At 36.2% G+C, this 27,754-nt stretch overlaps 1 protein-coding gene across 1 annotated transcript in view; it reads right to left on the minus strand.

Moving 5' to 3' along the window:
- Positions 1-15,163: 15,163 nt before the first annotated feature.
- The window catches only part of LOC136036813 (protein timeless-like), a 43,524-nt gene continuing 30,933 nt past the window's right edge, over positions 15,164-27,754 (minus strand). Inside the window, exons 7-8 of the mRNA XM_065719144.1 lie at positions 18,516-18,658; positions 15,164-15,296 (exon numbers count right to left, since the gene is read on the minus strand). Coding sequence (XP_065575216.1) covers positions 15,164-15,296; positions 18,516-18,658 — 276 coding nt within the window. The remainder of the gene's footprint in view (positions 15,297-18,515; positions 18,659-27,754) is intronic.

Genomic DNA, 27,754 nt, shown 5'->3' on the forward strand with positions numbered 1-27,754 from the left:
CCTCCTCAACGCCCCGCTCTTTACGCTAAAGTTTTACTCTTTTTCTCTCAATTCTACTTTTAAAACAGTAAAAAACTTTAGCGTAAAGAGCGGGGCATTGAGGAGGGAGCAGCCCCTTTCATATACGAAGTGATTTCTGTTCGTTTAAGTTTTAATGTCGCTCCTTACTTTCAGTTAAAAAAACTTGTTCTTTTTATTTAGCTTATCCATACGGGTTCATTAAAAAATATTCTAAAGTTCGATTGTTGCTTGAGTATTTGTATATCTGAATTTGTATTCGGATAAGACTGTAATGACACATGATAACTACCCATACCTAGCAGAGTTGGATTTATGTAAACGGTTCTCGTATCTCCATACTTCTTGGCAACCTTCCGTCGACAATTTCGGGTAACAGTGCCTCAAAATAAAATTTTTTTAGATTTGGCATCATTTTGTTAGACCAGAATTCACGGTCACGACCAATCTTTTCATAATATAATTCCTCTTCCCCTAAAAATATTACAAAGCATACAAAATCAATGTCACAACATTCCAATTGCATTTGAATTTGGTAATAGTAGTCATGTGTTCTTTTCAGCTTTATTTCACTATTAACTTTCTTTTCTAGACATGTATTTTTTTTAAGCGCTATCCACTCTTCAAATGTAAGCCCTTTTGCTGTCAAAGGGCACTTCACCTCCAAAAGAGCCTTCTCACCCGAAGGAAAAATTGCTATACCGTCCGGACTGGCCCCTAGAAACCCGTATTCCTCGTGAATGAAAAGCCCAGCAGAGTTCACAATGCAACCCATTTTCTTTGCAAAAGCTGCAATAGCTACAGGCTCATACATCTGACCATGCTCCATTGCCTTTGTTTGGCGGTTTCTGGGATACAGCAGCTGCCGAACTAATGAGCCCACAGTCTTCAACCGCCTTTTACAAACAGCACCAGCTACGGAAGCTGTAATTCTGTTTTTTCTGTATTCTATCCAGCTATTATCGATAGAATTTTTCTGAAGCCTAGTGGCTTTTTCGATACTGAGGATATCTGTTGCAGTACATTGGAGACGAGTCAAAAAATCTGTTTTTGCAATTTCGAGCGCACTGCAATCAAGATCCGGAGCAGTTGCGTTCGAGCCGTAATTTTTGTCTGCTCCGGTTGGCTCCCTGATTTCTTTTGAAGGGAGTTTTGTGGAAGTATTAGTGAAAAGGCGCTTTTTAGCAGACAGTTTTTTACGTCGAGCAGTAGTCATGGTCCGCTGTTGTGCAAGTTTTTTCAACTGCCTACTTGGTGTAGATCCTACAGTTCTCCGAAATATTTCAAGGCGAGCTGAGTGACCTTTCGTAAATCGGATTCCTGCTGCTTTAACACGGGTGGTATATCGCGCACTTTGGCTAACCATGATGTTTTTGCCACCTATAAGCCTTGCAACTATGCTCATAAAATATTCTGCCAGGTTGCTCGTGTGGTTTCCTATCAGTAGACGAGCCCTTCTGGTCAGCGTATCAAAGGCTGAATACACATGGCTGAGAAAGATGTTGCTAGGGGTGTCTTCAGGATTGACCTGTAGAACTTTCCCGGAGAACGAGCAGCGTGTAGGACAAAATCTATGGTCGCCACGGAAAAAATGTAGAGGAATTGCCTTCAGCGCACTGATGAGATCCTTCACGCTTTTCTTCTCTGTGGTGGCACATACAATTGCATTTCTGGCAAAATCACACATTTTCTTTATTATTGCGGCACTAAGAAATCTTCTGCATTCGGCATTTTCATAGTGCTTCTTATATAGTCTGTTTTTCAAGCATTTGCACGCATGATTAGCACACTCAATTTTTTCTACATTTCTGCCATATGGTACCCTTGCTATAATTTCAGAATGGGTACTTGAATCGCCGTCGGCAACAAATCGAGTATATCTTAGATTGTGCATGGATGTTGCTATTCGGAATGCGTCAACTAATATATCTGACTCCATACCTGTACTGGGCCCCTGCCAGTTCATAAAACATGTATGTTCAGGAACAGATCTATTAACTTGATGCCTGTATTTCACGCAAGTACAGCAATATTTGTTCCTAATTCCTAGATTTAAGAGTTTCTTCGAATAGAAACCTATCACCACTCCACAGCCTGAGAGTGCACGATATCTATTCCCATAACTTCGTGTACACCAGAGCTATAACACATGTCTCTACAGCTCCATTTGGGTGAATTTTCTCACCTGCTTCCAGTGCCATCCTTCGCTCGGTTTTCCCATTTTCGATAAGATAGTCATAGAAAACTTTTTCTAATTCTACGCAAATTTCTTTCTCAAATTTCGTAAAGACTTTTTGAGACGGGGTATTTATTCCAATGGTAGAGAAAAGTTCTTGAACCTGGGCGTGAGTCATTCCACCATTTATTGCACCAACCACTACCTCTTTGTTGACATTTACTGTTCCTGTTTCTGTTTTGTGTTTCTTTCTGATAGTATTCACACTATCAAAATCAGTCCTTTTCCGTTTTTTGACTACGGTTTTCGTTGAGTCTTTTTTTTTAAGCCTTCTAGGACCAAGGGGTTTTTCTGTGTGAATTGTGGCTTCCTCATGACATGATTCGCATTTGAAGATGAGTCTTGAGCGCAATCCAGCTCTATGTTCTTTAGAAAACATCATATTTGAAACCAAATTGATGTCTTGGCACCTGCAAATTAAATGCTAATTGGTTGTGAGGAAGTAAAATAGTAAAGTAGCGATTTTATTGTTTTGGTAGAAAGGAAAGTGCTATAGCTTCAAAAAGGATAGGTAGTATGTAGAGTAGTGAGCGATGTAGGGTTATTAAAATATGAAATAAAATATAAAATATAGCTAGAAATGGGCGAGAAGTGGAAATTATACGATCTAACCTAAAGTTTGTTGTATTTCATTGTCAGATTAAACCACCCAATTTTATTTATTTATGTAACCAAGCCAAAAACTGTCCTGGAACTACCAATCAGGAAAGCCAAGTATTTCAAAACTTTACAAAATCCTTTGGGGCATGGCCGGTAATTCCCTCTAAACAGACCCGTGTCGATTTACCAAATTCCAACGGAAATTACTAACCGAATTCCAAGAAAAATTAAGTCTCACTTGACTCCCTAAAATCAAATTCAAAGTAAAAATCCGTGCCCCAAATTCAGTTGCATCTCAACTATCATTTAAATTTTTATTCGAGTAATTCACAAAGTTCTTATTAGTACGATTAAAAATACCAATATGCTTTTATGAGTTAGGAGGATCAAATTAGCTAGTTTATTTCTCAAATCCTTTAAAGCCTTTGCAGACATTCTTTCAGAACCTTTATCCGTACTTTTTAATGATTAGATAAAAAAACAAGTATTTTAAATGAAAGTAAGGAGCAACATTAAAACTTAGAACGAACAGAAATTATCCCGTATATGAAAGAGGCTGTTTCCTCCTCAACGCCCCACTCTTTACGCTAAAGTTTGACTCTTTCTCTTAACTCTACTTTTTAAAACAGTAAAAAATTTAGCGTAAAGAGTGGGGCGTTGATGAGGAAGCAGCCCCTTTCATATACGAAGTAATTTCTGTTCGTTTTAAGTTTTAATGTCGCTCCTTACTTCTGTTAAAAAAAACTGTTTTTTTTTTATTTAATCTCTGAACGTTTTTGAATCAATGCATGTTTTGATTTTGGCTCTCCGCAGATGAATAATTAAACCGAAATTTTAATATTTATTTTTTTGTCTAAAGTGCTTTCTCATAGTTTTGATCGAATGATTTTGAGAAAAAATGGAGTGGGGGAGGATGCCTAGTTGCCGTCCGATTTTTTGGTTACTTAAAAAGGCGACTAAAAATTTTAATTTTTTACGAATCTTTTTATTAGTAAAAGATATACGTAACTTACAAATTAGCTTACGTAACTAACTTCTGTATTCTCATGTTTTTATTACGTATACGAAGGGGCTCACCCCCTCCTTAGTACCTCGCTCTTTACATTAAAACTTAAATTTTGTCCCAATTTCTTAATTATGACCCCTGAATCACAAAAGCCGTAGAATAAATAGTTGAAATTACTAAAAATACTTTAGCGTAAAGAGCGAGGTATTAGGAGGAGGTGAGCCTATCGTATGCTTAATAATTTCTGTTCGTTTTAAGCTTTAATGCTTCTCCTTACTTTCAGTTGAAAAAAGCTTTTTCATATTTATTTTTTCATTATTTTTTTTTTAAATAATACTAGAAAATCCTGGGCTCCCTTCATGAAAATTTTCTTCCCCCATGACAAATTCTTCCAAGGAAAGTTCCCCCAACATATCCCCCTCTTCTTCGAGTTACGAGTTTGGAAAATAAGGGGAAACACCCCTAAACGTCATAGTATATTTTTTTGTTTTTCAAAATGGCAATTTTTTTTTTTTAAATGGAGAGTTGTGAGACAGAGTAAAACTTTAGCGTAGAAAGCAAGGCGTTGAGAAGGGAACAGCCCCTATCATATACGGAGTAATTTCTGTTCGTTTTAAGTTTTAATGTTGCTCCTTACTTTCAGTTGAAAAAACTTGTTTTTTTTTTATTTATTTCAGAATAGCGCGACTCATTTTTTCCGCCGATTGATTAGCTTTCGTCATAAATTAATACAGAAGTAAAAAGTGGGGCTATTTCAAAATGTAATGGGGAAATATATAATGGGCTATAAACTGTCGCTTAAAGAGGGGCGAGGGGTGGGGTATAGCAAAGCATTCGCTCTTAGGAATAGTATAAGTAGCTACTTATGGTTGTTTTAAGTTCTTTTCTGAATTTTTAGGCCTTCCTTCAAATGTGCCCCTCTCCTTATTTTTTACCAAAAATATAATTTAAAAGATCTACTGTTTAATACTGTAAAAACTTTAGCATAAAGAGCGGGGCGTTGAGGAGGGAACAGCCCCTTTCATATACTGGGTAATTTCTGTCCGTTTTAAGTTTTAATGTTACTCCTTCCTTTCATTTAAAAAAAATAGTTTTTTATTTAATTTCCGAACGTTTTTTTAGTTAATCCATGTTTTGATTTCGGCTCTGCGCAGATGAATAATTAAAACGAAATTTGAATTTATATTTCTTTAGCTAAACGGTTTTCTCATAATTTTGATCGAACGATTTTGAGAAAAATGAGCGGGGAAGGAGGCCCAGCTGCTCTCCAATTTTTTGCTACTTAAAAAGGCAACTAGAGCTTTTAGTTTTTTACGATGGTTTTCATCAGTAAAAATATACGTAACTTACGAATTAGCTTGCCTAACGAACTTCTATATTCGCAGGTATCTATTACGTATATAAGGGGGGCTCGCCCACTTGTCAATACCTCGCTTATTACACTAAAGCTTAAATTTTGTCCTAAATCCTTAACAATGACCCCTGAATCACAAAGGCCGTAGATAAATAATTGAAATTACTAAAAAATACTTTAGCGTAAAGAGTGAGAGATTAGGAGGAAATGAACCCCTTATATGTGTAATATTTTGTTCTTTTTAAGTTTTACCGCTGGTCCTTACTTTCAGTTGAAAACACTTTTTCATATTTATTTTTTCATTGTTTTTTTTAAATCATGCTAGAAAATCCTGCCCCCTCCCATTCATGAAAAATTTTCCTCCCCATGACAAATTCCTCCATGGAAAGTTTCCCCAACATAACCTCCTCTTCTCAACCCCTCCTTCCAACCAAAAAATCCCACTGAAAACGTCTGTACACTTCCCAATAATCATTACTATGTGCAAACACTGGTCAAAGTTTTTAACTTGCAGCTTCTCCCATGGGGACTTTGAGGGAGTAAGTCGTCCTGAAAGACATAGTTATAAGGTTTTTCAACTATGCTGAATAAAATGGCTATATCAGGATTTTGATGGCGCTAGAACTTTTCATTTCCATTTGAATGAGCCCTCTCGCAAAATTTTAAGACCACTGGGTCGGTACAATCACCCTTGGAAAAAAGAATTAAATAAATAAACACGCATCTGGGATTTGTGTTTTGGCAAAATATACAAAATTCTACATTCTTGTAGATAGGAGCTTGAAACTTGTACAATAAGGTTCTGTGATACGCTGAATCTGATGGTGTTACTTTCTTTAAGATTAAATGACTTTTAGGGGGGTTCCCTCATTTTCGAAAATAAGGTAAATTTTCTCAGGCTCGTAACTTTTGATGGGTAAGACTAAACTTAATGATGAAACTCACATATTTAAAATCGGCATAACAGTGCGATTCTTGAGATGTTCTGATATCAAAATTCTGTTTTTTAGAGCTTTGGTTACTATTGAGCCGGGTCGCTCCTTACTACAGTTCGTTACCACGAACTGTTCGAAATTACCTCTACTGGTAAGTTCGCTTTATGTTGGAAAAAAAATGATAAAAAGAAGTTTTTTAACTGAAAGTAAGGAGCAAAATTAACGAACAGTAATTACTCCGTATATCAAAGGGGCTTTTCCTCCCTCAACACCTTGCTCTTTACGCTAAAGTTTGACTCTTTTTCTTAAGTTTACTTTTTAAAACAGTAAAAAATTTTAGCGTAAGGAGCAGAGCGTTGAGAAGGGAGAAAACCTTTTAATATACAGAGTAATTTCTGCATGTGTTAAGTTGTAATGTCGCTCCTTACTTTCAGTTCAAAAACTTGTTTTTTATTCATTTTATTTCTGAACGTTTTTGGATTAATACATTTTTTTGTGCATTTTTTCTGTTTCTCTGTTTGCCATTCTGGCATGTCCAATGAATTGTGGGACAGAATAGAGGCAGTTCAAAAAACGTGTCTAAGAATTATTTTCAAACAGGGTAAAGGGCCTTACATTTCCCTTCTTCGGAGAGCAAATCTAGTCACCCTTAAGGAAATGAGAGTACAAATTTCCTTATTATTTTGCCAACAATATCGTGCATAACCCTTGTACTACTTCTCCTTTCCCTAGTGAATATTTACCCACCCGCCACGTCAGGGGCGGATCTAGGATTTTTTTTTGGGGGGGGGTGTACATGAAAGGTTACTCCGATAAACTTGTGGACAAAGAAATACCAACAATTTAAAGGGAACTGCAACAATTTCTAAGTCGTGGGTAGGTAGTGGACATGGACTTTAATTTAATATAAAATCTGATGAGTTCTATTGAAATTAAAGTCAATTAGAAATATTGATACAAAAGAAGTAAGTTTATAAGAACCACCTCGCCATAAAACACAATTAAAAGGTTGTTCACCCTCTACAAAAAAATAATATATTAAATCTTTTCTGCATAATTTTTAGCATTTGCACTTCTGGCGACTATAGCGAGTTACTTAAACTTTGTATTGTTAAAAAAAAAAAAATTAGTACCATATTTTGGTATCATATATTCTTTGGAACTAATTGTTGATTAAACATTAAGTAATAGTTCGTTTGATGGTGTAGCAGGAAAAATAGAACAAAGAAATAGAAATATAATGCTTTCTTATTGTTGCTATTAGCAGCGGATTAAGTCAGAATTTTAAATCTCCCCTTCTTACGAATGAAAATTTTCGCCTCCCAGTTGGCATTTGTGGTAATACGGACAGATCCCCTTGATAAACTTGAATTTAATTAAATACTTTTTGGGGACATGTGTCATTAATAAAAACCTAATAGAGACTGCAAAAAGTAACTGAAACCTTGTTTCAAACTTGTTTGCAAAAAGAAACAGCCTTAATAACTAAAAACTTACTAAAAACTCTACTATTAAAAACCACATACAAAAAAATTCGTCCCTAAAAGAACCAGAGCAAGCGGTCCCAACCACAAATCTACTACTATGTCAGGGGGAGGGTGCCCCCTGCATTCGCCACTGCCCCACGTTCTAATTCAACAAAAATCCCCCTTTTTACCCAAATAAGAGTTTCCACTGAAAGATATAGAAGAACGTTCATCCTTCACATATTTGAAATTTTAAATTACTAACCCTTCGCTCTTATCGCTCCACTTTTAACTTATAGTTTTAATGCTTATTTTGCAACTGCAAACTTTACAATTCTTGCAAGGTAAACTAAATTGTCATTTTGTTTAAATTTGTTTTCCCGGTTTTAATTTAAGACTTTTTATGGTTTGACTTTTTTACTGATTGCAATTTTATTAGTTTAAACTGGTTTGATATTTATTACTGATTGGCATTCACCATTTTTTTAAATTTTTTTATTGAGACTAAAATGTGAATTTGGCCCTTTTGGGCTTGTGATAGCCGTTTTTTAGAAATAAATCTTGTCTTGTCTAAACGAAGATGAGATTGCTAAAGAAATAGCGAAACAACTGCCGACTATTCTATATAAGCTTTAAATTGTTGGTAAAACCAACAATAGTTAAATTAAACTAACCTAAGTAGATACCGTCGGAGCGTTCTGTTGTTTTGGGATGAAAATATCTTTAAAAGTTATCGAACATTCTTTCTCTATAGCAGAAAAGACAATTATCAAGAATTAATAAGGTACAAGTTGTATTAATTGCAACCCAGAATAATTCCCCATCCTAATAATTTTGATAGCAGTAAATCAATGACGTAAAATGAAAGACAAAGAAAAAACTTACATGTGGCGAATCACGAGCTTTTCATAATTCTCAAAAAGGTAAGGCAGATCCACAATCCAGCGTGAGCCTTTTAGAAGGTCTGACCCCAAATTTCTTCCAGAAGTGATAACTTTCAACACAAAAGGGGAATTTGTTCCAACTCCTTCGGAACTTGATTCGTCGTGAACCGAAGCATCCGTTAAGTCTTCTAACATATATTTTGGTATACGCGGTCTGCCTCTAGCCCGATAATTTAATTTCAACTTTTCACGATGGGCCTGCACATTTGGCAAATGGAGCCCTCGTATATTTCTTTTTTTTTTCCCATGTTACTGTGGTCAATAACAAGAACTATATAAGAACTTTATTAGGGTTTTGACCATTTTTATAGGGGTTCACTTACTAAAGGGTTAAATTGTTTCTTGGAAAGGCCTTGGACTTGAGACTGGTCATTTGACTTCTTTAATATGGATAATTTTTATTGGGGTTTATTTACCAAGGGGTGGGATTGTTTCTTGGAAAGGCCTTGGACTTGAGACTGGTCATTGACTGCTTTTGTAGTTTGCTTTGGTAGTTCTACAGCAAGACTCGGGTTTTGCTATAACAAATTTAAATATTCTGGGGACATTTTGTTTCGTTCATTAGTTATTTTGTTTCATTCATTAGTTATTAATTAGCTTGTCTTATATATTTTTAATTCTTATTTCAGTACGAAGATTATGCAAAATTGTACTTATACTACAATACATAAATTTGTCCTGAATTTATTTTAATTAAACCAAAACAATAGATCAATCTTTTTAAAATAAAACCATTGCTTCTTATTCGGCCCTTGTGCTGTGTTCAATTTATCTCTAGGATTAGACGTAGCTTATCCTTAATTATTTATACAATACAATTTTCTTATATATTCAGTAACCGGCAGTTTGGTGTCTGCACCTTACTTCTTCTCTAGACTCTGTTTAAACAGGTTAGAACTAAATAATGCTTGACTGAATCGCTCCTGAACAATCCGAGTGGTTAGCCCCTTGGTGTAATTTTTGCATTCTTAGATGCTCCGATTACAGCTCAATCTAACCTTTTGAGGGGAAATTTTGATTTCGGAACACAAATATGTAAAGTATTTGAAGGGACTGCAGCCAGGAGGTATATATTATAGAAAAAAGCTTCTTATTGATGAATAGAAAATTTTTTGCTCTATTTTTTGATACCCACAACAACAATGTCAAGCATAGCAATCTAGAATGCAAACCCGAAACAGGTTTTATAATTATTTTGGAATTATAAAAAAAATAATTGTCGGCTTTAAGATTTGATTATGCCAAAATATTCACCAGATTTTTTTACTTCTATTGACATAAAAACCGCCAAAATCACTAATTCAGGAACGTCAGGCAAACTCCAAATGTTTAACATGGGAGGTATAGGAAGATTCTTTGCGAGTCCGTCCAGCCTTAATCACATTTTACTTATGTAGTTATGTTTGTGTGCTTAATTACTCATTTTTTATTCATTTTATTCATTGTACTCATTTTATTTCACAAGCCAGTTTGGTTCGACACTGTAGGCAATGTTTTAATATTTCACTTATGCGCCTATGTTGTTTTTTTGAATACAATGTAGGCTATCTGACTTAAGGCAACAAGTTCGGCAGTTTTTATGTTGTGGGAGTTTGTATGATAATAAAGTACTATTCATTCATTAAACTTTTAACCCAAAAAAAGCATGAGTTGTGCTTGGAATGTAGATTACTCTGAACAGGTAGTTCCCAAACACCAGTTCCTCTGCAATCCAGTGCAGCAGCAACTGCGATCGGCTATCTAATAAGGCAATGAAACCTACGAAATTGCCTCGTCCATTAAACTTTTAACCCAAAAAAAACATGAGTTGTGCTTGGAATGTAGATTACTCTGAACAGGTAGTTCCCAAACACCAGTTCCTCTGCAATCCAGTGCAGCAGCAACTGCGATCGGCTATCTAATAAGGCAATGAAACCTACGAAATTGCCTCGTCCATTAAACTTTTAACCCAAAAAAAAACATGAGTTATGCTTGGAATATAGATTACTCTGAACAGGTAGTTCCCAAACACCAGTTCCTCTGCAATCCAGTGCAGCAGCAACTGCGATCGGCTATCTAATAAGGCAATGAAACCTACGAAATTGCCTCGTCCATTAAACTTTTAACCCAAAAAAAACATGAGTTATGCTTGGAATATAGATTACTCTGAACAGGTAGTTCCCAGACACCAGTTCCTCTGCAATCCAGTGCAGCAGCAACTGCGATCGGCTATCTAATAAGGCAATGAAACCTACGAAATTGCCTCGTCCATTAAACTTTTAACCCAAAAAAACATGAGTTGTGCTTGGAATATAGATTACTCTGAACAGGTAGTTCCCAAACACCAGTTCCTCAGCAATCCAGTGCAGCAGCAACTGCGATCGGCTATCTAATAAGGCAATGAAACCTACGAAATTGCCTCGTCCATTAAATTTATAACCCAAAAAAAACATGAGTTGTGCTTGGAATATAGATTACTCTGAACAGGTAGTTCCCAAACACCAGTTCCTCTTCAATCCAGTGCAGCAGCAACTGCGATCGGCTATCTAATAAGGCAATGAAACCTACGAAATTGCCTCGTCCATTAAACTTTTAACCCAAAAAAAACATGAGTTGTGCTTGGAATGTAGATTACTCTGAACAGGTAGTTCCCAAACACCAGTTCCTCTGCAATCCAGTGCAGCAGCAACTGCGATCGGCTATCTAATAAGGCAATGAAACCTACGAAATTGCCTCGTCCATTAAACTTTTAACCCAAAAAAAACATGAGTTATGCTTGGAATATAGATTACTCTGAACAGGTAGTTCCCAAACACCAGTTCCTCTGCAATCCAGTGCAGCAGCAACTGCGATCGGCTATCTAATAAGGCAATGAAACCTACGAAATTGCCTCGTCCATTAAACTTTTAACCCAAAAAAACATGAGTTGTGCTTGGAATATAGATTACTCTGAACAGGTAGTTCCCAAACACCAGTTCCTCTGCAATCCAGTGCAGCAGCAACTGCGATCGGCTATCTAATAAGGCAATGAAACCTACGAAATTGCCTCGTTCATTCAAATTTTAACCAAAAAAAAACATGAGTTGTGCTTGGAATACAGATTACTCTGAACAGGTAGTTCCCAAACACCAGTTCCTCTGCAATCCAGTGCAGCAGCAACTGCGATCGGCTATCTAATAAGGCAATGAAACCTACGAAATTGCCTCGTCCATTAAACTTTTAACCCAAAAAACATGAGTTGTGCTTGGAATATAGATTACTCTGAACATGTAGTTCCCAAACACCAGTTCCTCTGCAATCCAGTGCAGCAGCAACTGCGATCGGCTATTTAATAAGGCAATGAAACCTACGAAATTGCTTCGTCATTAGAACACAAAGCACCCTTAATTAAAGACAAGTTTCTTGTGTACCTTGACAGAAAAAAGACGAAAACACAAAGAACAGAAGAAACTGCTGAGGGATATCACATCATCAAAGGAGAATGCACAGGATTCATTATGTTTGATGGTCAGCCGTATGACTAGCGCTAAAATGAACAACTGCTCTTGTCCTCCACTAAAGGCATGGGAACTTCAAGAAAGGATTTGTATTTTGGAGGTAGCACTATACCTTTTACAGCTAGCAATATGATGGGCACATTGAGGATACGCCTGAAGACATAGAGACAGTTATTAGAGAGCATTCATACATCCCCTTGGAATGGACTCAAGGTTGACGGTGTGCATATGACAGAAACATGACTGCTAATACCCGATATTATTTTCGATATCAAGCACATCGGGAGGACGGTTTTTGCACTATTTTTGGCGACCAAGACCACAGAAACAGAACTATTCAAGACATTAGATGGTGGTTATACATGAGGGTAAGCAAAATTGTCTCTTATATTGGTATATGCACAGACGTGATACACAGACATGATGCACAGACGTAATACACAGACATGATGCACAGACGTAGCTTCTACCATGGCCAGATGACTGTCTGGCTTAACTACCCAAATTAAGGAGGTTGTAGCTACCATAGAATGTATACGTTGCCCTACGTAACAAGAGATCACTGGGAAGTCAATAAAAATATCATCACAATTTAACAGCATACTGACATATTGTTATAGTTATTAACTATAGCAAAGTACACACCCTTAACTGGTGGCTATTTGAGTATTTGTGGACAAGATAGACGCAAAACAAGGATTCTGTTTCTTATATGCAGGAATAAGATGGCTACTCAGAGACAAATCGTTAACCAAAGTTTATGAGCCATAACAAACATTTTTCTCAGAAAAGAATTCACAGCTAGATACAGATTTCCCCGACGAAGGGTGAGCCCCAAGACTGACTCACCTGTCAGTAATACAAAGACTCACATGCTCATTGAACTCAATCTCTGCATTCTGAAAAAACAAGAACTATTTTCAAGTTGTCAGACGAAATAGCTACACTTAGAGTCAAACTGAAGTTGTGAGGATGGCACATAAACAGGGGAACTTGGATATATTTCAAACGTTAGCGTGAAGTGTAGTCGAGCCTCAGTATTCCTTCTCCCAACTGGCAGACAATCACCTGTCTTTGATATTTTTAAGGTTTGAGTGCTACTCTTGACGACAAAATTTTCATGGATTAATAATGAAAGGATCCACAGGCTTTTTTGTCAATAAACTAGGCCACTATAGCATGTCAACGCAAAAACAGCACCAACAACTGAGGATTGTAAATGACAGAAGCATTATGCCTATGTTCAGTAAAGCAACTCTGTCAGTGGTCAGGATTAAAGTAATGGCCCAGAAAAAGCCCCATCAGTGGTATCAAACCCTTATTGCCATTTCTAACATCATATCTGTGAGAATCAGTTTTCTGCAATGACAATAAATAAAACGACAGTATAAACTGGACATTAAAAAAAAATTAGGAGTAGTAGTATCCTATGGCCTCCAAATAAAACTGCTCCGTTGTAGGAAATCTAGCTGAGGGTTCCCAGCTGTATCAATAAAAAACAAATCAAAACTGTACGCAGTTTGGTTTCATGCGTGGTAGGTTAACAGAGCAAGCAGTAGCTGCTTTACATAATTTCTTATCAGATACATTTGACATTAAAAAAGCTTTTGATAAAATAGAACATGCAATTCTTTCTGATAAATTAGAAAATATAGGAATTCGTGGAATAGCTCTTGATTTAGAGAGATCTTAATTACTAGACCGAAGTTTTACAGTCCAATTTGGTGAGGAATCATCTCATATTTTTACTCTAGAAAACATGGGGGTTCCACAACGGTCTATATTGGGTCCGTTACTTTTTTTATATACATAAATGACCTTCCAAACGGACGATGGCCTTCGGACGATGAATTACCGATATTGTTCGCAGATGAAACAGCAATTAGTTTGAAGCGGGCAACGAGGAGGACCTACGAGCGGCCCTCGAAACTGTTGCTTTTAATGTAAATTCTTGGTCTCGTGCTAATCGACTTATACCTAACCTAGAGAAGTCGATATTCGTGGTTTTTGAGAGACGTTTGAGAGCAGTGAACGCCTGTGTCATTTAAAACTATTAGTATTGGAACTTCCTCCATAAAAAGAGTGGATATATTTAGATATTTAGGTATCTACTTTGACTCAACTCTGTCTCTTAAGGCGCATATTAATAAACGTAAGACAACAGTGTCCAGGAATCTCGGTTGTTTGCATAGAGTAAAGTTCCTGTTTCCTTACCAAATAACGAGAAAATGATATTTTTCATTAGTTGAATGCTACTTTCAATATTACCCGACCGTTTGGATGCTGACATTCCATTCACATTTACGAGGACTCCAAATTGTCCAAATAAATCAATGAGAATCCTAGAACATTTTTTAACACTCCCTAGGAAGACAAAAGAAGTATCTGAAACTAAAACATATTTTTTTTATTTCTTGACATTTTTCATTTACAACATATTTTTCACCTTAATACAGGCATATGGTTTTTATAAATCCGGCGTAGAGATAATTTTTTCAATAACATGAAACCGTTGGTTGAAAATTTACATAGCCATTTATCAAGAGCAAGGAATAAGTTTCTTTTTCTTTTATTAAAAATGAGAGATCAAGACTAAGTTTAAGATATCAACTTCCTGAGATTGCCAATAAATATAACTGTTTGATCTAACAAGTGAGTCACCATCACTCTATACATATAAAAAGAAATTGAAAGAGAAAGTTCAACTTGCCTATACTAGCAGGGACTGTATATAAGGTAATTTATTTATAAATTAGTTTATAAGTCTTATTCGTGTCTCCATAAGTAGATTCTTTTTTCACTTCTTCGCTCTGTCTCTATTTCTCTGTGTACTCTGTATGAGTTATTGAGATGTAATTCCTTCTGTTTATTCTCTCTTTTGTTAAAGAAGACCAAACGAGTGGCCTCCCTGTCTCCTTTGTATAAGATTAACGATACCAAATCTCGGACGATCACATTCAATCCAAAGTCGATTGTAGAATTTCACACGGGCACATGCGTCCCGAAGAGCAGGATTTTCAGACCACTTCGGGACATTCGTACCAATTCTAACTTCCTGACTAGAAACATCAGCTGTATCTTTTATAGCATGAGAAATTTCCGTACAATATGTGTTCAGACACATCTGTTTAACTTCTGGAATCAATGGATTCTGCTGTAATAACTGGAAAGGTTATTTTGGCAAGATTCTCATCTAATACTGCATGATGTGTATTAAGATCAATTGTATTCCAGTCAGTCTTGACAGCCCACTTCCTAGCACTAGGGGGATTATCAGGTTGTACATGGCTGACTTGAAAAGCATTCATAATCGGAAAATGGTCAGACGCACAGACTCTCGATATGGCATGGGCCACAGGCTGGGGCTTTCGGTGTGCTTAGCATGGAATCGAGGCTAGATATCGATCCCATGTTGTGTGCGTACGTAAAACCCAGGTGATTTGTAGCTACACTAAGACTATCGCAGGAGGCTAAAAACATCTGTGCGAAAGGATTAGTCCTGTCAGAAAGGTCACAGTTTAGATCGCTGGCTATGATGCACTCAAGATCTTGATTAAGGCATCTGCTCACCAAGCTTAACAATTTGCTGCATACCTCACTGAATCGCTCTTCAGAGATTTCATCTCTGTAATCTGTAGGAATATACACTGACTAGACAACCATTCTGTGTACCTTAACAGCGACAAAGAATTCCTTGCTTTTATAAAGGGAAAGGTAGATGGTGCTATTGATGAGTATGGTAACATCACCAAAGGGCCTTCCTCTTCCTACTGAGCTGACTGGGACCACAAATGATTTTACTCCATCACTTATCCTTAGCAGGTTAATAGCTTGTTCGGATCAGAAATGTACTGGCACACAGACCACATCGTTACAGCAGCACAGTCCTTCTATAAGTGGCATTTTCTCGATTGCATCGCCATTTAAGTTCCATGAGACTACATGCACAGAGTCAGAAATCATTGCTTAGAAATTAGACTTTGGGCAACCATGGCATTTAGATCTGCAGCATGGGTGCTCAGACGAGCAACAATGAGCGCATTTTATAGCGTTTTCGCATGGATTGTCGCGAGAGTTGTTATGACTGCCAATACATACTGAACATTGTGGTGAATTAGTGTAAGATTTTGCGGAATGTCTATATAGTGAACAGTTGTAGCATTGCATTGGAAGGAATTTGTTAACATTAATAGGCAGTCGTTCAAAACCAAAAATTGGGGGAGAGTTTATTGCTTCACACAGATGAATTTTGCTGTCAAATTTTAGTTTGAACCAGCAAGTGCTACCAACTTTCTAGGCATCTACACAGTTCGATAAAATGGACCTATGTTCATCCGTAGAAGTTCCTGTAGGAACATGCCGGAGTATTCGGAAAAACTCTGGGATCTTCAATTTTACACTTATATTTAAGTCGCTGTTACCCACTGCCTCGTCAAGTGATTCGGCAACATTCTTGTTACTCAAAACTACACTCCATTGATATTTAGCTCAACATTAGCCCCGGCTTTAGCTCAACATTATGCGACCCAGAGTTTCTACAGAATATAAAAATACGTGTTCCTTGCGTTCGGGTTCAAAAGATCTTTCAAATTTTTTACGGTTTATCGGTTTTTACGATCGGTTTTTATGACTACAGCATATGACGGTCTGGAAATAACGGTGTTTTACGGTTTTTACGACTACAGCATATGACGGTCTAGAAAGGACGGTTGAATCGAATTACTGTTAAGTCAAATGAGGGTGAAAATAAACGTGTGTTGACTTAAATGAGGTTTAGTTAAATAAGGGTTGAGTTACAGCGGGGTTAAATTGAGGGTTGAGTCACTTCAGTGAAAAGTTGAATGGTGGCTGAGGTTGAGTTATCATTGGTTGATATTAAACGGTGTTGAGCTTCACGATGGCTTGAGTCAAATAAGGGTATAGTTGCATGGAGTTAAGTTGAATGGTTGTTCAGTTAAATGGGGCTAAATAAGATGGGGGTTGCGTAAAACAGGGGATGAGTTGAAGGGTGGCTCAGATAAATAGGTTGGGTTGAGTGGGGTAAAGTTAAACAAGGATTCAGTTGTATCGGATCCCTCCAAGGGCCTTTAGATAAATATAGAAAAGATTACGGTGAACAAAGGTGGGAGTTAACCCCTAACCTCGCTTAATGTAGTGCTGTTGGATGATAGTTCTCCTCTTTATTTTGATTTTTTTTTTGGTTTTGCAACATATACAAGATTTCATTCATACTCTTGGTGGAACAAAAGACAGAGAGATGAAGGGAGGGGACAATTAATGAGCAAAGTAAGAACAAAACAACTGAATAATTTATTTCCGTGTCAGAATAACTGTTACTTCACCCGGAGTAAATGATGCTTCACCCGGCTCAAAAATAACAAAGCGCAGAAGGGAAATATTCTTTTCTTCACAGCCATTCATTACTTTAATTATAGGATATCGTTTGTCTTCTTAGACCGCACAGCAAAGTGTGTCGATATCCCGGGCAACAGCCCAAGCACTTCTTTAGCAGTGAGAATTGCTTGTGCTGAAATGAATTCGGCTTTATTTTTCACTATGTCTTCCCATCGATTTCCCGCTTTTATAGCACGTACAGCAAAGTTAGCGCATTCTGCATCCGTTTCTTACTGCTCACCATTACCTCAAAATAGCCGCATAGATATCTGTAGCAAGAGAAGAAACGTCAGGACCCAATTATCTACTCTCCACAATTTAAGCCTAAACAAATACCGTTGAGTACCTAAGGCTCTTGCCATCCCAACACCACACCGATCCCATTAGAATTCAGAAAACAAATTAAGGCTTCAAAATCCAAATATATGGAACGGAACACCAAGGTAAATCTCTCAGTACAACACTTAAGGTTTGTAGAATTTAATAATGACACGACAAATGAGAAAAAATGCATCTATCCTATAATTTAGGACTGCAAACCATGGCTCAGTTTCAACAAAACCTCGTGGGTTTGTTTACACTGACGATGCCTGTCTATGCAAATGTCAACATAATTTCCCCAAATATACTACTTAAATTATTCATCTGTATGAAGTCAATCTCAAAAATTCAATTAAACATCCGTAAAAAAGCTCGAAATGAGCGTTAAACTGTAAGCAATGTTAAAAGCTGGTATAAAGTACACCCACATCAAATAAATGCGGCATGTTATCTTCAAACACTCCGTCTGTAAAACCGGTAAATGCTGGAAAAAAAGGATTTATTACCTTGTCGTTTTATGACGATTTTATGTCGTTTTATGTCGTTTTTATTAATAAATGCGGCATGTTATCTTCAAACACTCCGTCTGTAAAACCCGTAAATGCTGGAAAAAAGGATTTATTACCTTGTCGTTTTATGACGATTTTATGTCGTTTTATGACGTTTTATGTCGTTTTATGTCGTTTTTATTAATAAATGCGGCATGTTATCTTCAAACACTCCGTCTGTAAAACCCGTAAATGCTGAAAAAAAAGGATTTATTACCTTGTCGTTTTATGACGCTTTGTCACTTTCCTTCGACAAATATCTTCACTTGTACGAGGAATTTTCATTAGCTTTGACGATGAACGCCTTTTTGTTCGAACGTTATCCGAATCTGAGCTAGTGCTTTCCATTATTTCAATGTTCTACAAAAAAAGGATATAAATTGAGGATGAGAATTCTGAGCACCTTTACAACCAAATACTTACCACGTCTGAACTAATAATCTACATTATTCCAATGTTCTACATTAAACATAGAGATTCCAGGAAATGATGCTGAACGTCTTTTCAATCGAGCCTCATCGACTTCTGGACAAGTAATCTATATTACATCAAGGCTCTAAGTTAAGCAAGGACATAGATTAAAAAAAAAGACACAAAACACCTTTCCAATCGGTGTCTTGACTAGTAATCTACGTTATTTCAATGCTCTACATTAAACAAGGATATAGATTCAAGAAAATGACGCTGAACACCTTGTCATTCAAACTTCATCGGCACCTGGACTAGTAATCTATATTATTTCATTGCTCTACATTTTATAAGGATATACATTCACGTAAATGATGCTGAACACCGTTTCAATCGAACCTCTTCGGTGTCCTGACTAGTAGTCTGCATTATTTCAATGTTGTGCATTAAACAAGGATATAGATTCAAGACAATGACACTGAACAGTTTTAAATCAAACCTCATCACCGTCTGGATTAGTAATCTGCATGATTTCAATGATCTACATAAAACAAGGACATAGATTCAAGAAAATGACACTGAACAGTTTTTAAATCAAACCTCACCACCATCTGGATTAGTAATCTGCAAGATTTCAATGATCTACATAAAACAAGGATATAGATTCAAGACAATGACACTGAACAGTTTTTAAATCAAACCTCACCACCATCTGGATTAGTAATCTGCATGATTTCAATGATCTACATAAAACAAGGATATAGATTCAAGAAAATGACGCTGAAAACCATTTCAATCAAACGTAATAGTCACTAGTTCACACACAATAGTTCAGAAACTAGTGTCTGAACTAGTGCTTCATTATTTTAATGCTTTAGGTACAATAAAATAGGACATGGATTCAGTAAGGTAACCCTGGGGGCCCTTTTAATTAAACTTTGTCTGCGCGTTAGCTAGTATTCTTCATTAGTTCAATACTTTATAACAGTAGTTCCCAACCTGAGTTACGTATACCCCCAAGGTTACGCAAAAGCAAGTGGTGATGGGGTATGCGAAAATATATCAGTAATGGCGGAACGTCTTGGTAGGATTTCCACACAGGTTATGTTCGTAACATTGTTGTTACGTTTTATTAAAAAATTACTTTTCATGTTATGGTCCTAAAAATATTAAATTTGTTTGAATAACCACTAAATTGCTCATTCTCCGAGCAATCTATTTTCCCCTGTTGATAACTTCCACTGTTTGAGGTCTTGTTACACTGTCAGGAGTATAGACATTCTTTCATCCTGTGATCGGGTAATATTAACACACAATCATTCAATTAATGAGAATAGAAAATATCCGTCTTCCTCAATCAAATAGTAAGTAAGTGTACCATTCTCATTTGTGGAATTATTATTGGCAATGCTGAGAAAGCAAACAGATTTCACAGTCAATATCTCAGTGTCTCGTTCGTTTTGAAGTAGGTCACTTGCCCCAAAAATGTTCAGTTACTTCAAATTAGGTTAAAATATGTATCCAAGTTATGCTTAGCAATGTTTTCAATGTTCTTTTAGCTTTTGCTGGGGGTACTTCAAGATAAAAACCTTTCTTAAGAGGTACGGAATTTGAATAAGGTTGGGAACCACTGTTCTACAATCAGCAAGGATCTAGGCTCAGGAAAATGATGCTGAACTTCTTTCCTATCGAGCCTTATAGGCGTCTGATGCCCTTCATAATTTCATTTATTGCTTGTTGTTGTTGTTTTTAATCAGTAATTTAATTACTCAGCAATTTAATTAGTTTGTTTTTGTGAGGCTATGTACTAACTTTTGAATCCGAAATTGATATACATGGTGATTGTGTTTTCAAGAAATTTCTAGTTTTATGTAATCCTACAAGCATAAAGATGCATCACCAGATGGTTGGTTGGTTCCACTGAAACAGAGAAATTTTTACAGATGTGAAAATGTATCAAAGTTATATTTAGTAATGCTTTCAATGTTCTTTTGGCTTTTGCTGGGGATACATCATGATAAAAATATTTCTTAGGAGGTACGGGATTTGAAAAAGTTGAGAAACACTGTACAATAAGTAAGGATCTAGACTTAAGAAAATGACGCTGAACTCCTTTCCTATCGAGCCTTATAGGCGTTCATAATTTCATTTAGTGTTTGTTGTTGTTGTTTTTAATTAGTAATTTAATTACTCAGCAATTTAATTAGTTTGTTGTTGTGAGGCTACGTACAAACATTTGACTCCTAAATTGATATACATTGCTTTTGTGTTTTCAAGAAAGTGCTAGTTTTCTATAATCCTAAATATATATGTAAGGCCTAGCCTATTTGTCTACGATGGCCTATTGCCTAATGGCCTTGTTAATAGCCTGTTAATATAATTAGGCGTAGTACATATTAATAGACCTAAGTTTGATGAGGGCAAATCATGGCTAATTAATTAGGCTTAAAAAATGCCAAGTTTCGCCAAACGCTAGATGGCGTTGGTGATTTTTTTTTACATTAGCGCCAGTTTCCACTCTTATGAGTTACCGATACTCTTTGGTCTAACCCTCTTTGTTATTTCATTACTCTACAATAAAAAAGGACGGAGATTCAAGAAAACGACGCTGAAAGCCTTTTCGATCGAAAGCGGTCTGAGCCAGTACTGTCTCTTATTTGAAAGCTATAAAATAAACAAGGAAAAGGATTCAGAGACATACAAGAAAGCAACAGCGTAGAGATTGTATAGTAGGTCATAAATTGTTCTTATTATTGTTATTACAAGCAAAACAAATATATTTAAATCAATTGAGATTATTTCTATTTAATTGAAACAATCAGGATCAACTAAAATAAATAGTCGGATAAAATAAAAATAATCTAATAATCATAATTTTTGAATTTGAAGAAACAGAATACGTATGTGGTATATAACGTATATGGTATATCAAAGTGTAGGGCACTTTGATATGTGTCAACTTCCCAAACATTAAACGAGATGACGGATAAGAAATTTACGTAAGAGCCCAAAAATTGTGGTTGGGAAAAATGCTATATAAGGTCGAAAAAATAGAGAAACTGTGCATTTGAAATTTATGGGTACATGGTACAACTGAACTACGGTACTTACAGCATGGCAATGCTTACAGCCCTTTTCCCGGGGTCTGTGAGGGGTTATTTAATTGATTGTTTATTTTGATCTTGATCAATTAATTACTTGATCAACTAATTCAAGTTATTTAATTGAGTGCCTGTCTGTAAATCATGTTGGAAGCCATTTTCTTAATGTCTTCTTTAAGCAATATAATGCAAGTGATAACCTAGATTTTCCTCGTTCATGATTCAGCAGAATCTTCACCAAATCGTAATTATCTTAGTTTATCCCCTCGCTAGTTCGGGTCTTTGATATCAGGAAGCTGGAGTGCTGGATCGGATGGGTCGAGAGTGTGAATATACTTTAACTGGTATACGTTGCACCAAATCGATACGCACGTAATTAGAGCAATAGCAATATGAAAGAGAAGGCTATGCAGCTAAAATGAGGTCAAAGGGATCGCCCTTACAAAGGCCGTTGGCAGAAAATAATCATAACATAATGTGAAGAAAGTAGCAGAGACAGTGGGAAGAAACTTAGAGCAATCAGCACAAAACCCTGAAAACACCCTAAATGCCCCCAAATACCGTCAAAAATCCAGAAAATCTCTGACAGTTCCATTTACCTAGCACAATTACTTATCTCTAAAGTGTAAAAAAAAATTGGTCCGGAAATAGATTGTTTACTCTAATTTTCAATTCATCGCTTCTAAGGTTTTCATTTACTGTTAATTATTGAGTAAAAAAATCAATCAGTATATAATAAGTTAACTCTGTATAGTCCAAACGACCAAACAATGCCTTGTGATTGTGTCTTGTCATGTAAAAAATCAATCACTATATAATAATTTAAATCTGTTTAGTCAAAACGACCAAACAAGGATTAACAATGCCAGAAGTAGGGATGAACAGGGAACTACTGTTCATGGTTATAATTTTAATTAAGTTGTTTACACCAAGCAACTTCGTCCAGTTTCTAACACACATATTGTCCAAAAAAAGAATTAACTTTATTGCCTACTTTGTTGTCCCTCGGATAAGGAGTGTCTATACAAGTTTAATAGCCTAAATTCATTCCCTGGTTGTCTTGTGAGACCTGTAATGAAGCCTAGTTGCAGAGGAAAGTGTCTTGGCAATAATCATGTCAGTTAAGACTTTTGGCTTTGTAATGTGCATATTCAGTCTGAAAAACATTCCGAGTTCCAAGCTTTATTACAGATTTTATGTAAGAAATGGATTCAGACTGAATAAATGAAATTAATTCACCCAAAACTGAATGAATTTAAGGTTAGAAACTTAATCAGGCTTGATTTATTATTCAGATACCTTAAACAATCATCCAATCACGTCCAATATAACCTCTTTTAGCTAGTGTACCATAGCTCGTAGAGTTTGGATAAGAAATCCAAATAAACAAAAGGAAACTAGGAGTAGACACATACTTGCCCAGAATTAATAGAAAACCATTTAACTTATCCAGTTATGTCCCAGAAATACAGATATTCAGTTTTAATGAAACTTACACCATCACCATTACACCATTACACCAGGTATGTGCCAGAAATACATATATTCAGTTTTAATGAAACTTACACCATCACCGTTACATCAGCTATGTTAAATTACACCAGTTATGTGCCAGAAATACAGATATTCAGTTTTAATGAAACTTACACCATCAAAAATTGTGAGTTAAATTTTTTCAATTTAAGGATTAGAATTTTTTCCTAAGTTCCGGAAAGGTCAGCCCCTAAAAATTTTCAAGGATAATTGCTTGAAAAACTGAAAATCAGTTCAAAAGAATTGTCGTTTGAGTAGTTTAGCAGGTCTGAGAGTTCCCTCCGGTGCCACCAGAATTGATTGACAAACTTAACGACAAAAGGGAAATAAAATTTCAATGTCTTTTCAGTCAAATTTCAAAGTCAAACCACAAATTCTCAACATCTTTTGATAATAGCTCGTCCCCAGGGAAAATACGGTAATGAATGGCCCTTTATCTTTGAGACAGTTGGCCCACTATAAGACTTAATTTTTAAGGTATCGTATCACCAAATATTATAAGAAAATAATTTTGTTATACAGCCTGTATAATACAGGTATCGAGAATTCCGATAATATAAATAAGTCTTTAATAAATAAATAAAAAATCCTTTTCGTTGTCTATTTTTTAACAATTAGTGTTTTAGTCTTTTTTCTTATAAGCTTTCTATAAGATAATAACATTTATATTTCAGCTATGATCCCGGGATATCAGGCTTTTCAGTTTTGTTATTTGAATTGAATGGTTAGGGGCGTCCTAGTGCAACACCTTCTATGTCGTTGGAGAGCATATTCTTATAATCCTACAAAGATCAAACTGATATTATTCTAATACCCCCCCCCCGTTAATGATATTGGTATGGATTGAATTACACGTGAAATCCATCTTAAACTGCCTGAAGAACGTTGGAAAATTCACAATTAATTACAAAAAGAAACGGATATTGTATATTAAAACTTATTGTATATATAAGCTAATGCTTCATTAATAATTTACTTAATAATATTGTACTAAACCTACTATTTCTAAAGTAATAGTTTACTAATAAATGATTTACTAAAAAATAAAATATTACTAAATAAGGAATGATTGTTTTTACTTTCCCTAACCTCCATAGTTAGAGCTGTAGTCTCAAACCGTTGCAGCTTGGCATGTATTTGGATATTTTCAACAGAACAGAGACTTCAAGACGACTTTTTTTTTTATTACTTCGTATTTAAGCACCAAAAAGATTTTTCAAGAATTAAGGTGAAGAGAAATTTGTTGTTTTTTCAATATTTTTCAAATGAAAATACTAAAAAAAAGGTACTTTCCAGTGAATATACTCCAAAAACTATCTTTCAAAATATGGGGAGAGGGCGAAAAAACATAGGGGGCACACCCCCCACTTGACAACCAAATGACGCTACTTGGGCAGTACCACATTTCTATGGGCATTGCCACGTTGAACCGTGAAAATATATCAGCCAACCTAGTATTTTACATAAATCTATTTTTTATTACAAAAACAAAACGTTTATAATTCCATTATAATTATTCAACCACTTTTGTGGGCAGAGTTCCTTGTCCCCTTTTTAGAGCCCACTTCCAGTTGCACACTGATCCATTTCAGATAGTTAAGGATACTCATAGCATAGGCTTAGTCATATTTAATCATAGGTAGCGCAATAGCACTGCCTAAGTAAAGAGCGATGTAGAATAATATTTTTTTTTCTTGTTTTTTTTTTGGTTTGTTTAGACCACGGCACTTCGCATAGAATGAATTATCGTAGAAACTTCAAAAGAGACCCATTCGATTGGATATTGATAGGGCTAGTGCCCTTTTTAATAGCCGAAAGTGATTGAAGGGCAACCAGCCCCTCCCCCCCCCACACCCCACATCCATCATTTCCCCATGCACATCCAATCCAAATCTTGATGTAGCCATCTTGTTCAGCGTAGCTCAAAAGGTTCGGAAATTATGTCTTTGAGGATGACAAACCCCCCAAAGCCCTTAGGGCAAGGGTTGTAAGTTATACTCTGTGGGCATATAGGTTTTTTTTTATAGAAAGGGTGGTTGTATAAACTTCAGAGGGGGCTCATTGGATTGGTAAATAGAAGTTCTAGGGCCTTTTTCAACAGTCAAAGTAACCAGAGGGGAGCAGCCCCCCCCCCCATCAATCTTTCCCGAAATGCATCTGATAGAAATTTTGAGATAGTCATTTGTTCAAAAACAGTCCAAAGATCACATAAGAAGGCCTTTGCAATTGAAACACACCCCCAGAGCATGGGGGCAAGTGTTGTTAGTTATGTCCCGTGGGCACATAAAGTTATATGGAAGGAATGATCATATCAACTTTAGAGAAAGCTCGTTTAATTGGAAATGTATAGTTCTAGTTCCCTTTTAAGGGTCGAAAATTATGGATGGCAACTAGCCCTCCCCCCCTGACATCATCTTTTCAACAGACGCATCTGATCGAAATTGTGAGATAGCGATTTTATTTTTAAAAGCAAAAGAGCATATAGCAATGTCTTCAGGATGGACACAACCTTCCAGAGCCCTGGGGCAAGGGTTTTAAGTTATGCCCTCGGGCATATAAGGTATTTCATAAAACGGGTGGACGCATAAACTTCGGATCAGATGGGGCTTATTTAATTGGAAATCGGAAGTTCTAGTACCCTTTTAAGAGTCAAAAATTAACAGAGGGCAGCCATTTTCCCCCAAGCCCATCGTTCCACAAAACAAATCCGATCAAAATTTAAAGAGAGCTATTTTGTTCAGCATTGGTGAAAGATCCAATAATTATGTCTAGGCGATGTCAACCTCCCCACAGTCCTCAGGGTAATTCGTTCATTGCTTACATATAGTAGATGTTATCCAGAAAAGTATGTATTTTGAACTTTACTTTTCAAAAAGACAGAAGGCATTCAGATGAGCCTCTCAGAGAATTTTGAGTAGAGTGTTGAAATAAATCAAACACGTTCTGTGTGTATGGATTGTCAAGAGGGCGTAAATCAGGAAAGACTGAATATATTAATTTGACACTTTCAGGAAATGATAAGGGAGATGATGAAAAGGCAATATTTGCATGCTACCGCTACTGCTACAACTACCACCACTACTACTGCTACCACTACTACTCCATTTACAATATTGAGGGGAAATCTGAACTAAATCAAAAGACGCTATGCGCACGTACATTGTCAAAACAGCGTATCTCAATTATTTGATTTGTGCATTAAGTTGGAAATTTCAGAGAATAGTAAAAATGGGAAGAACATATGACCAAAAGGCAATATGTGCACGCTAGGACTAGTATTACTATCACTGCTACATTGACTATTACTACAGCTACAACTTCAACTACTACTTCTATTACAACTATTTGTAAGGGAAAGAGCATTGAGATGAAAATTTCAAGAAGTATATGAACAAACAGTTTATCAAAAGGGCATATCAGCAACATCATAGCAATGGCTAATTGTATTAAGTTGAAACTTCCAGGACTTGATGAGAAGGATGTTCAACTGAGCAAAGGGTATTACGTTAATACTACTGCAACTGCTAGGACTACTGCAATTAATACTACTACTAGTAATACCAATGCTGCTACTGTGTCTACTATTACAACTTTGTCTAAGGGAATGAAGGTGGAATTTTCAAAGATTTTTTTTTTGGGGGGGGGAGGGGTGAACTTAATCACAATACGATATCTGTATGTTCGTTATCAAAAGGGTTTAACAGGAATCTTAAGAAATTTTTGGTGTGTGAAGTTGAAAATAACTGGGGTTGTTGTGGGGATGTTGAACTAACCAAAAGGAAATATTTGCATCCTAATGCTACTGCTTCTACACATACTACTGCTACTGCAACTATTCTCACTACTACTACTACTGCAACTGCAACTATTCTTACTACTTCTACTACTACTGCTACTACTACTACTGCTGCTATTAAAACTAAAGGTATTAATGCGAAAAATTTGGAATTTATCGAAACTGTATGGGACCAAATCGAAATGCAGCACACCCACACAGGTTGTCAAGAAGACGTGTCAGAAATGCTTCAGGAACGGTTGATGGCATAAATTTTAAACTTTCAGCGTGTGTTGAAGGGATGTTGAAGAAACCAAAGGTGCTATGCGCATGCTGCTGCTAAAACTATTGCAAATACGCAAGCTAAGGGTATTAAGGTGAAGGGTTTAAGGAATATTTAAGCGAATGTTGAACTAAATCAAAACAAAATATGAGCATGTGGATTTTTTAAAAGGTGACAAAGCGATTTCGCAAGAACGGCTTACATTATTAAGTTAGACCTTTAAGGGTAAGTTGTGGCGGATTTTAAACAAGCCAGAAGGCACTATGTGTACACTATTAATGATACCACTACAGTTACTGTAACTCATGATGCTAAGGGTATTAAGGTGAAACTTTTAGGGAAGGTTTAGGGGGAGT

The sequence above is a fragment of the Artemia franciscana genome, chromosome 16 (assembly GCF_032884065.1).
Source record: "Artemia franciscana chromosome 16, ASM3288406v1, whole genome shotgun sequence".
NCBI lineage: Eukaryota > Metazoa > Arthropoda > Branchiopoda > Anostraca > Artemiidae > Artemia > Artemia franciscana.